General features: G+C 40.4%; 1 protein-coding gene across 1 annotated transcript; it reads left to right on the forward strand.

The window, feature by feature from the left end:
* The first annotated feature begins 3,374 nt into the window (after positions 1 to 3,374).
* On the forward strand, positions 3,375 to 4,090 carry LOC121265765. The gene is made up of 2 exons (XM_041169437.1): positions 3,375 to 3,957; positions 4,083 to 4,090. The coding sequence occupies exons 1-2, from the start codon at positions 3,375 to 3,377 to the stop codon at positions 4,088 to 4,090; spliced, it is 591 nt and encodes a 196-aa protein (XP_041025371.1).
* Positions 4,091 to 11,351: the final 7,261 nt, after the last annotated feature.

The raw sequence follows: 11,351 nt of genomic DNA on the forward strand, positions 1-11,351 counted from the left end.
TTATTCTCCCCGCTTGTTTTATATTTTTGTTTCGTTTCCTTCTCTTTCCGTTTATAGTATTTTTTTTTCACGCGGCTTATTTTTTCTGTCGCACAGCATGCATACACGCACGCTTTCGTTCACGGCATGCATGCACACACACGTCCCTCATGCACGTCCCGCGTCCGTCAGATTTTTTTCATCTAGGGTTTTCTTTTCTTGTTTCTCCACTTATATATTGGTACGTATTCGAAGGATACTGCCGCCGCTGCCCTCCTACGCGAAGCCTTAGCCCAGTTTATATTTTTTTTTTCTTCTTCCCCTCTTGGCAAACAGCGCTCGCCCTCTAGCTCGTTCACCACCCTGCCGCGCCCAATCTTAGATTCACGCACGCAGCCTTGCTTACCACCAGGCTATAAAATCTGCCCGAGCCCCACGAGAACCGCACAACCACCACCGAAGGGTGGTCTCGCTGCCAAACTCTTCCACATCACGATCCAGTCGCTGCCGCCAGCGTCTTTCTCGTAGCAGCACCCCACGAATCAGACTCAACGCTGCCGTCGCGTCCCGCCCTAAACCATCGTTCAAGCCATTGAAGGAACCTCTGTTTTGTCTCCGAAAACAGAGTATCTTTGTGTTTCCGTTTCTGTTTGCTGCTATTCGACGCAAACCAGCCGAGCGCCGCCGCTCAGCGTGCATTGTTGGGCGCTGCTTTTCCATCCAAGTTCGTCACTCTCCACTCGGTAAGCTGCCCCCGAACTCAATTTGCCTCTCCGTCTCTCTTCGTTTCTCTCTCTCCGTCTCTCTCTCTCGCTAATCTCTCTTCCTCCCTCTCTATTCCAGTGCGCTGCCGTCGGGACAGCCTCCGCCCACCGCAACTCGGGTCCTCCACGATCTCCTTCCCTCACGGGAGCGCCTGTCGCACGTCGTCACTCACTTGTGAGTTTCGGTCGGAATTTATGGTTATGAGTACTGCAGTTACGTAAAATTAGTGTGTAGGGGAAGTTTTTTATGAGATTACCATTTTGCCCTTAAGCCAATAGGATTTGAATGTATTTTATTTTTAAAATGGGTTTTATAGTTCGGCTGGGTTGGGTTGAAGTTTACGAAGGGTTTTTTGATACAGATAAGTCTTTTATTAAGTTAGTTTTGTATTTTGTTCAGACTAACTATTGGGACATTGATGAATTTAGAAAATGTGACTATATTTTAGGGTTCCGTGAAGTTAGGTTTTTGAAGAATTAAAATAGGTTATTTTAACATCTTAGGATAAATATTGAAATTTGTGTTCGATTGGAAATTTATGAGAATTACGTCATTATGTTATAGGTGGCAATTAATAATTGTTCAGCATTTTGAGGAAATTTCTGAAAAGCTAAGAAGTCCAGGTAAGCGGGGTTCCTATGCTAGACTTTGCATTAAATAAAATGAACTGAGGTCCTTTTTGGAAAATATGCATGTTTTATTACAAAAAGAAATGTGAACTACCTCAGTTATTTGTTTTGCATTACTCATGAGATTCTGTTTGAGAAGAAAGTATTTTCTGTCATGACTGGTGTTGACATGAGCTTATTTTTGACATTCTGTTTCTGAACTTTGAAAAAGAGAGCGAATATGAAATTTGTGCATAAATTATGTTGTGATATGATTTTGTTCTGTTCCGAAGATTTTTGGTTCTGTACCCTGTTTGGATGAGACGTGATTTCTGAAAACGTTTGGCATGACTCTCTGATTCTGAGTTTGATTCTGTTTCCGCTCTGTTCAATTACGGCCCTGCCACGGGTGATAATAGTGGCATACGGCCCAACCACGGGTTACAATAGTGGATACGGCCCAACCACGGGTTATAATAGTGGATACGGCCCAACCACGGGTAATAATAGTGGATACAGCCCTGCCACGGGTTATAGTAGTGGTCTCTGATTTGAGTGCACACCTTGGTGACAGAGTGTTTTATGTTCTGCTTGGTTATCCGCAGATGCACAACCCTACCACGGGGGTTATACATGGTCTCTGTTCTGATATGATGTTCTGATGATGATGATGATCTTTTGTGCTATGACAAAGAATATTTTTAATGAAATTATTTCCAAATCTTCGCTCTGATATTTTGATGACGTGTTCTGCTTCCGCACTCTGAAAATGAAAATGTTTGTTCTGCATTCTGATTTCTGTAAATGCTCATGTTTACACACTGGTATATGTGCTTTGCTTATTGAGTTGTTGATAACTCACCCCTTATCTCCATATATTTTTCAGATAATTTTGATGGTTCAGCTGGAGAGCAAGAGTAGAAAGTTTAGCAAGGTGTGATGATCGTAGTGAATAAGTGCCTGAGGGTACAAATGCTTATTTGAGAGTCGTAGTTAGTAAACTGATTTATTTTTCGAGTATTTGATTTGATGAGTTGAGGATGGTTTCGAGTTTTTGGAGAATTTCTAATTTATGTTATTGGGGATTTCTTTATTGTCGCCATGGAGGAATTTAGATTTTTGGTTTGATTAAGTGTATTAATATTTTATGGGATTTTCTAGAGTTTATAGTTGTGTTATTTAAGTTAATTTTAAGTATTAAGAGCTAACTCCCCGGACCTCCGGGAACGGGGCGTTACAGTTGGTATCAGAGACAGGTTTGAATTCTGCATACTGTAGACCTTGGAGGTTTAGATATCTGTGGGTTCATAATATGTGGAAATTTCAAAATAGGAATTGGAGGATTATAAGGATAGTTATGGGGGTATTTAAGTTTGAGTTCTAAGAATATTAAGATTGATTTTGATGGGATTTGAGGTTTTGATTTGGCTGATGTTAGGAGTTGAGTTTGGAACTTTGAGAATTCTAGTGATATACGTGTGTAATAGGTGATGTCAGATTTGCATAGTTATCTGATTTATATATATATGTATATGTGTTTATATGCATATTTTATTTATCCTCTTATTTATTTCTATTTACCTGGTATTTTCATTTTCTTCTATTTTAGAACGTTTCACCGAGTTTAGACTCTCAGGATGGCTGCTCGTCGTAGAGTTCGAACTCTTGAAGATTTGAATGAAGACGACAATGGTGGGGGTTGCACGTTCAAACAATTTAATCGAACGCATCCTCCCACCTTTGATGGAAGAGGCGATGCGAACGCTGCGGAAGATTGGATACAAGACATTGAAGAAATATTTGGTGTGTTGGAGTGTACCGATCAGCAAAAAGTCAAGTTTGCAGCCTTCAAATTATCTGAAGAAGCAAAGAGATGGTGGAATTCTGAGAAAGTTATCAGGGAAGCTGGATTGGAGTGATTGTTTGGGCTCAATTCAAGCAGAGTTTCTTCGATCGATTTTTTTCCCTAAGGCAGATAGGGATGCAAGAGCCCGAGAGTTCACCAATTTGGTGCAAGGGACCATGACTGTGCGCCAGTATGCTGCAAGGTTTGCGGAATTATCACGTTTCGCCGCATATTTAATTCCCAATGAGGAGAAAAAGACTAGGAAGTTTGAAGAAGGCTTGAACTACAGGATTTATGAATGGGTAATGATCTTACAGATTCAGAATTTTTCAGAATTAGTACACAAGGCGATGTTAGCGGAACAGAATCTCAAGAGAGGTGCTGAATTGCAAGAACAGAGGAAGAGAGCTGCCCCACAAGGGTTTCCTAGTTCGGATCAAGGGCAATGGAAAAAGAGAAATGATGGAAGCAGTTCGGGACAAAAGCAAATGCAAGGTTATCAATCAAATAACCCCTGCAAGTTTTGTAACCACGTACACACTGGGGAGTGTAGAAAGGAAAATGGGTCATGTTTTCGATGTGGAAAGAATGGTCATTTCATCAGAGAATGCCCATTACTGTCAGACGACAAGAATAAGACCAACACACCTCCAGGTCCCCGTCAGACGACTCAGGGAAGCAATCAGCGTAGAATGGGACCAGCCCAAGTGTTTGCATTGACAGCTGAAGATGTTGAGGACGATAACAATGCGATCACAGGTACCCTCAATATATATATATATATATATATATATAATTTTTTTCTTTTCTTTTCTTCTTCTTCTCCTTGAAAGCTTTTGTTTTAGTTGAGTTGGATTAACCATGATTGCATGAAACTTTTCTAGTTGTATAGATTAGAATATTGTGGTTTGGTGGAAAGGTTTTCAAAGGGATTAGACCCAATGTTTTTTTTTATCTACGAGGCTCTAGCTTTTGGTGTTTGATGAGTTAGTATGTGTTTTGGAAGTGAGGAGGTTAGGAAAATTTATGGTTGGAAGTAGATCTTCTAAGGATTCGGGAATTCGTGACTTGAGTTACCTAGGACTTAATTTTTGGAGCATTTGATTGTATTATTATTTTGGGAGTTCTCTTTTAGTTATTTGTGAGGCTTAGCTGGTAAAGACTGATTAAATGTGGAGATTAGTTCTTTTCCGACGTATGTGTTTGAGGTTCAATGTTTTAGGACTATAAGTTGTTAGAGTGAACAGTGGAAACGTGGTGGTAGTGATATAATAGTTTGAGAGTGTATTTCGGTATTTATTGAGGTTTTATATTAGGTGGAGATTTTGGAATTTATTAGATGGTCTTTAATTGCATTATGGAGGTTTATATTCTAAATTTGATAAGGTAGTATGTGCGAACGTGTATGACTAAGGATATTATAGGAGAATACAATCGATAATATTGGACAGTTAGGATTTGAAATATTAGGTTCGACAATTTTTTTGGATTATTTAATTAGTGCAGCAATATAATCGACCTTTGGGGTAGGCATGACTTGTTTGTAGTGGATAAATATTTAGGCCTTGTTTGTGGTACTAGCAAATTTCGAAGACGAAATTTTTTTAAGGGGGGAAGGATGTAACACCCGGATCCAAGATTGGTATAGTTGGACTGTAAATTTTTTTTATTTGGAAATCTATGCCGTTTATTTATTTATTTATTTTTTATTATTTTTTTTATTTTTATTCTCCCCGCTTGTTTTATATTTTTGTTTCGTTTCCTTCTCTTTCCGTTTATAGTATTTTTTTTTCACGCGGCTTATTTTTTCTGTCGCACAGCATGCAAACACGCACGCTTTCGTTCACGGCATGCATGCACACACACGTCCCTCATGCACGTCCCGCGTCCGTCTGATTTTTTTCATCTAGGGTTTTCTTTTCTTGTTTCTCCACTTATATATTGGTACGTATTCGAAGGATACTGCCGCCGCTGCCCTCCTACGCGAAGCCTTAGCCCAGTTTATATTTTTTTTTTCTTCTTCCCCTCTTGGCAAACAGCGCTCGCCCTCTAGCTCGTTCACCACCCTGCCGCGCCCAATCTTTGATTCACGCACGCAGCCTTGCTTACCACCAGGCTATAACCACTGCCCGAGCCCCACGAGAACCGCACAACCACCACCGAAGGGCGGTCTCGCTGCCAAACTCTTCCACATCACGATCCAGTCGCTGCCGCCAGCGTCTTTCTCGTAGCAGCACCCCACGAATCAGACTCAACGCTGCCGTCGCGTCCCGCCCTAAACCATCGTTCAAGCCATTGAAGGAACCTCTGTTTTGTCTCCGAAAACAGAGTATCTTTGTGTTTCCGTTTCTGTTTGCTGCTATTCGACGCAAACCAGCCGAGCGCCGCCGCTCAGCGTGCATTGTTGGGCGCTGCTTTTCCATCCAAGTTCGTCACTCTCCACTCGGTAAGCTGCCCCCGAACTCAATTTGCCTCTCCGTCTCTCTTCGTTTCTCTCTCTCCGTCTCTCTCTCTCGCTAATCTCTCTTCCTCCCTCTCTATTCCAGTGCGCTGCCGTCGGGACAGCCTCCGCCCACCGCAACTCGGGTCCTCCACGATCTCCTTCCCTCACGGGAGCGCCTGTCGCACGTCGTCACTCACTTGTGAGTTTCGGTCGGAATTTATGGTTATGAGTACTGCAGTTACGTAAAATTAGTGTGTAGGGGAAGTTTTTTATGAGATTACCATTTTGCCCTTAAGCCAATAGGATTTGAATGTATTTTATTTTTAAAATGGGTTTTATAGTTCGGCTGGGTTGGGTTGAAGTTTACGAAGGGTTTTTTGATACAGATAAGTCTTTTATTAAGTTAGTTTTGTATTTTGTTCAGACTAATTATTGGGACATTGATGAATTTAGAAAATGTGAGGATATTTTAAGGTTACGTGAAGTTAGGTTTTTGAAGAATTAAAATAGGTTATTTTAACATCTTAGGTTAAATATTGAAATTTGTGTTCGATTGGAAATTTATGAGAATTACGTCATTATGTTATAGGTGGCAATTAATAATTGTTCAGCATTTTGAGGAAATTTCTGAAAAGCTAAGAAGTCCAGGTAAGCGGGGTTCCTATGCTAGACTTTGCATTAAATAAAATGAACTGAGGTCCTTTTTGGAAAATATGCATGTTTTATTACGAAAAGAAATGTGAACTACCTCAGTTATTTGTTTTGCATTACTCATGGGATTCTGTTTGAGAAGAAAGTATTTTCTGTCATGACTGGTGTTGACATGAGCTTATTTTTGACATTCTGTTTCTGAACTTTGAAAAAGAGAGCGAATATGAAATTTGTGCATAAATTATGTTGTGATATGATTTTGTTCTGTTCCGAAGATTTTTGGTTCTGTACCCTGTTTGGATGAGACGTGATTTCTGAAAACGTTTGGCATGACTCTCTGATTCTGAGTTTGATTCTGTTTCCGCTCTGTTCAATTACGGCCCTGCCACGGGTGATAATAGTGGCATACGGCCCAACCACGGGTTACAATAGTGGATACGGCCCAACCACGGGTTATAATAGTGGATATGGCCCAACCACGGGTAATAATAGTGGATACGGCCCTGCCACGGGTTATAATAGTGGTCTCTGATTTGAGTGCACACCTTGGTGACAGAGTGTTTTATGTTCTGCTTGGTTATCCGCAGATGCACAACCCTACCACGGGGGTTATACATGGCCTCTGTTCTGATATGATGTTCTGATGATGATGATGATCTTTTGTGCTATGACAAAGAATATTTTTAATGAAATTATTTCCAAATCTTCGCTCTGATATTTTGATGACATGTTCTGCTTCCGCACTCTGAAAATGAAAATGTTTGTTCTGCATTCTGATTTCTGTAAATGCTCATGTTTACACACTGGTATATGTGCTTTGCTTATTGAGTTGTTGATAACTCATCCCTTATCTCCATATATTTTTCAGATAATTTTGATGGTTCAGCTGGAGAGCAAGAGTAGAAAGTTTAGCAAGGTGTGATGATCGTAGTGAATAAGTGCCTGAGGGTACAAATGCTTATTTGAGAGTCGTAGTTAGTAAACTGATTTATTTTTCGGGTATTTGATTTGATGAGTTGAGGATGGTTTCGAGTTTTTGGAGAATTTCTAATTTATGTTATTGGAGATTTCTTTATTGTCGCCATGGAGGAATTTAGATTTTTGGTTTGATTAAGTGTATTAATATTTTATGGGATTTTCTGGAGTTTATAGTTGTGTTATTTAAGTTAATTTTAAGTATTAAGAGCTAACTCTCCGGACCTCCGGGAACGGGGCGTTACAGAAATAAAATGTCAAAAATAAGCTCATGTCTACACCAGTCATGACGTAAATAATTTCTTCTTAAACAAAATCTCATGAACAATGCAGAATAAATAATTGAGGTAGCTCAAATTTATTTTCATAATCAAATATGTATATTTTCCAAAAATAACCTTAGCTCATTTTATTTTAATGCAAAGTCTAGCATATGAACCCCGCTTACCTGGACTTCTTAGCTTTTTCAGAATTGTTTTAAAAAATGTTGAACAATAATTAAGCGTCACCTATAAAATAATCATGTAATTCTTATAAATTTTCAATTAATCACGTATTTCAATATTTAATCCTAAGCTTCTAAAATAACCTATTTAATTCCTCAAAACCAAAAATTACAAATCATCACTTTCTAAAATCATCAATGTTGATTTAATAACTTTGACTAAAATATTTAAAAGTCAAACCTATTTATTATTGAAAACTAACTATAAAGTTTAATACTGGATAATATAATTATCCCAAAATATTTTAAAAATAAACCGTAACTATTTTTCAAATAGACTAAACCATATCTAAAGTGTAAAAATAACATTACACCAATATTGTTTACTTTAAAAATAAAACTTTACTTAAAAACATGTTAAAATACTTAAGTGATTTTTTGTAATCATAATTAAAATGTTCAAAATAAAATTTTACACTTACAGTAAAAATAATATGCTACCATTAGTACAATTTACAATTCCTATGTATTTCTCTGTACAATATCTTATAACTCCCACAAAGACCACATAAAACAGATTTAATAAAAACAAAAATCCCAACTACAACCATCCAATAAAAGGGCAATATTGTAGTTTCATACCAAAATAATATGTAACAATATATTTACGTAGCCATTTAGTAGAAGAGAAACATGCTAAGTAGTGCAACCATTGGCTAGGCAGGGGCGCGAGATACTCACCGAGAAAGAGGGAGCTGCGTGCGGTGCCGAGAGGAAGGTGGTTGTCTCGGCGGCACAGCTAGGGGCTGCGGCAGACCACTAGTTAGAGAGAGAGACCAACTAATGAAAGAGAGAGACGGAAGAGACGGAGAGGAGAGTGAGTGAGTTCAACGGAGGCTTACTGAGAGGAGAGCGATGGATATGGATGGAGTGTAGTGCCCGGTGAAGCTCCCTGTGCGGGGGCGATGTCGAGGAGGAGGTTGGCGGCATAGGGTGGCAGGTTGGTTGCACACGACAGGGAAAGCAACTTCCTCTGTTTCAGAGGTAAAAAACAGAGTATGCCGTGGGTGTTCTTCCTTCCACAGCTGGGCGATGGTTGTTGGCTTTCCGTGGTGGTGAGGACGGCTGGAGGGTGGTGCGCTGTTTGCACAAAGGAGTTGTTGTCCACGACTTCTGTCTGGCAGGGCAGCGGCGTCACAGAAAGAAAAAAAATAGTATTGCGTTACTGGCTTGGCTAGTGATTGGGGTGTTGTACAGCTATGCTGAGGGGAAGATCTCACAGTGAGGAGAAGAAGTGGCTATGGTAAGGATTTGGGCCCCGGGTGATGGTTGTTTACGGTGCAGGTTTATGGTGGCAAAGTTGATGAGCAAGAGTCGAGAACGCGAAGAGGCAGTGAACGAGAGGGAGTTATGCGTGGGTTGCATCGATTTCGTATGGGGCAGTGAAAGTTCTGGGCGGTGCACGGTGGAAATGGGTTGTGCTGCGGAGGAGCCGTGGTTGCTGTTTGTGTGGTTAGGGGTGGCTAGCGGCGGCAACAAACGTAACAAAGGCATTCTCTATGCATGGCTAAAGTGTGCGTATATATATAATGCGAAAACCCTAGAGATATAAGGGAGACGTGCTTGTTGAGAGAGCTGAAAATAGAGTCGTGTGTGTGCATGGAATGGATAAAAATACACTAGAGACGTGTATGATCATGCATGCCGTGGACGAGAGGAAAACTTAGGGGTGAAAAATAGACGGAAAAAAAAACATGCAGGGAAGTTAACGTGTAAAAATAAAATAAAATAAATAAATAATAATAAAAAAATAAAAATTGAGCTTGACTGGGTCCGGGTGTTACACTTCACCTCTATATATTCATTGGTTAGAGAATCCCTTCCAATTATTCTATTTGCTGTAGAACTAATAAAAGGCATATGAGACCCCAATATTTTCGTTATAAGCCGAAAGGCCTTGATCAGGCTGAATCCACTGCCAACGTTTGCATTAGCGAAATGCGGCCGAATTGGCTTGGATAGCACCTTGTCAAGAACCTCTTGCACAAGTAACCTTGCTTTCAGAATTAGCTCCAGTAAATTGACCAAGTAATAGAGCTGCTTCCCTTTGGCTCTCCAGAAAGTAGAAACTAAGCAACCTGATAACAGGTTGTAAAGCTCTAGCGAGGAGAAATTTTTTAACCCTTGGGAATGAGTGGACCAGTTCACTACCAGACCAACCGATTTATAATGTATAGTGGCATCCTCAGACCAAAGCATTAGTACAAGGGTTGGTAGAGCATTGCATTCTACAATCTGAGTTTTGTTTCCATCATTTTTTAATGCAAGGGTTTGTAGGAACCCTGTAGCTGCTCTTTGTACCCTTGTACCCGCACACTCGAGTAGTTGAACAAGAAGAGGGATACCACCTTCAATCCTCACACGGGTTTTAATGTAGCTATTTTCATGAGGTAGGGAGTTACCACCATTCTTTGGCGTCTTTAACAATTCCACAAGACGTGGTAGAGCTCTAGCATCAACTATGAGTTGTTGATGTGCTAGTTTGACAGTGAGAAGTCCAAGTGCATAAGCGCTTCCTTTCTCCACCTCATGCTCACAAGGCATCAGATTGTTGTCGCCTTTTACCACCTCTGGTGCTTGGAGATGCCTTACCAAAGCTGGAACAACTCCACAGTCCATTATCATGTTTACCATGTTCTAAGAGCACTCCAGTTTACCCATTAAAGCTTCCACATGGGCTTCAGGTCTGCCACCAAGCTCTGTTAAGCATCGAGCAACTGAGAGGATGACGACCATGGTAGAAGGTTTTTCAAGGTCGAATTCAATGTGGTGCAAGTATCGGCACATTCTAAAGGGGATTGTCACTGCCCTCTGAGAACTGTTATTCCTTCTTCAAGAGTGTTTGCTTTGGTACTCAATACAAAGTAGTGCTATAATAGCCAACAACGCTCCAATCACCACCCCTACAGGTTCCAATGTAATACCAAGCGGTAGTTAAGCCAAGAAAGGGAGAGGGAGCTCTGGATCGGTGTTGAGCAGAGAATAAGAGGAAGCTTCAACCTTAGAACTTCCAAAATGCTTGGTCGTGGTATAAACCCATATCTGGCTGTCGAAAGTAATGGAATGGCCAATGATGGGTTTGCAAACGGCGATGGCGGCTCCCCTGATCCCTATGCCATTCCATGCTATGTGGTTTTGAAAGGAGGTGTGAATGTTAGTGTCAAAAATTCACAACCCAGAACATGATATCAGAGTGTTCTAGTGTTGCCTAGGCCATTCAACTTGCTTCACTGGGGAGGTCTTCCCCAAATTTAGCTCTTTCATTCCATTCTTGTTTATTTTCCCATTTTGTCGACAACCATCCATATAGCCATGTCTTGATTCGACCATAAGTGAGGTGTGGGAAGAGACAGAGATACTTAGGGATGACTGTTTGTTTATAAGGTTTTCTCTTAGGGAAAATGTAGAGAAAAGAGAGTGAGAGAGATTTGCATGTTGTAATATAGTCAGATTGTTTTTTTTTTTGGTGGTGAGGGTGAGGGATTTAAGTGAAGTGAAGGAAGATGAATTTCTTTTGAATACTCATCTGTGGACACTGCCATTGTCTCTTCCACCTCTACTGCATTTTTTTTCTTATTC

Source organism: Juglans microcarpa x Juglans regia, chromosome 5D (genome assembly GCF_004785595.1).
Source record: "Juglans microcarpa x Juglans regia isolate MS1-56 chromosome 5D, Jm3101_v1.0, whole genome shotgun sequence".
Lineage (NCBI taxonomy): Eukaryota > Viridiplantae > Streptophyta > Magnoliopsida > Fagales > Juglandaceae > Juglans > Juglans microcarpa x Juglans regia.

Bases quoted from the DNA above. Each gene is read 5' to 3' on its own strand.
- LOC121265765 (XM_041169437.1), top strand. From the start codon at position 3,375: ATGACTGTGCGCCAGTATGCTGCAAGGTTTGCGGAATTATCACGTTTC.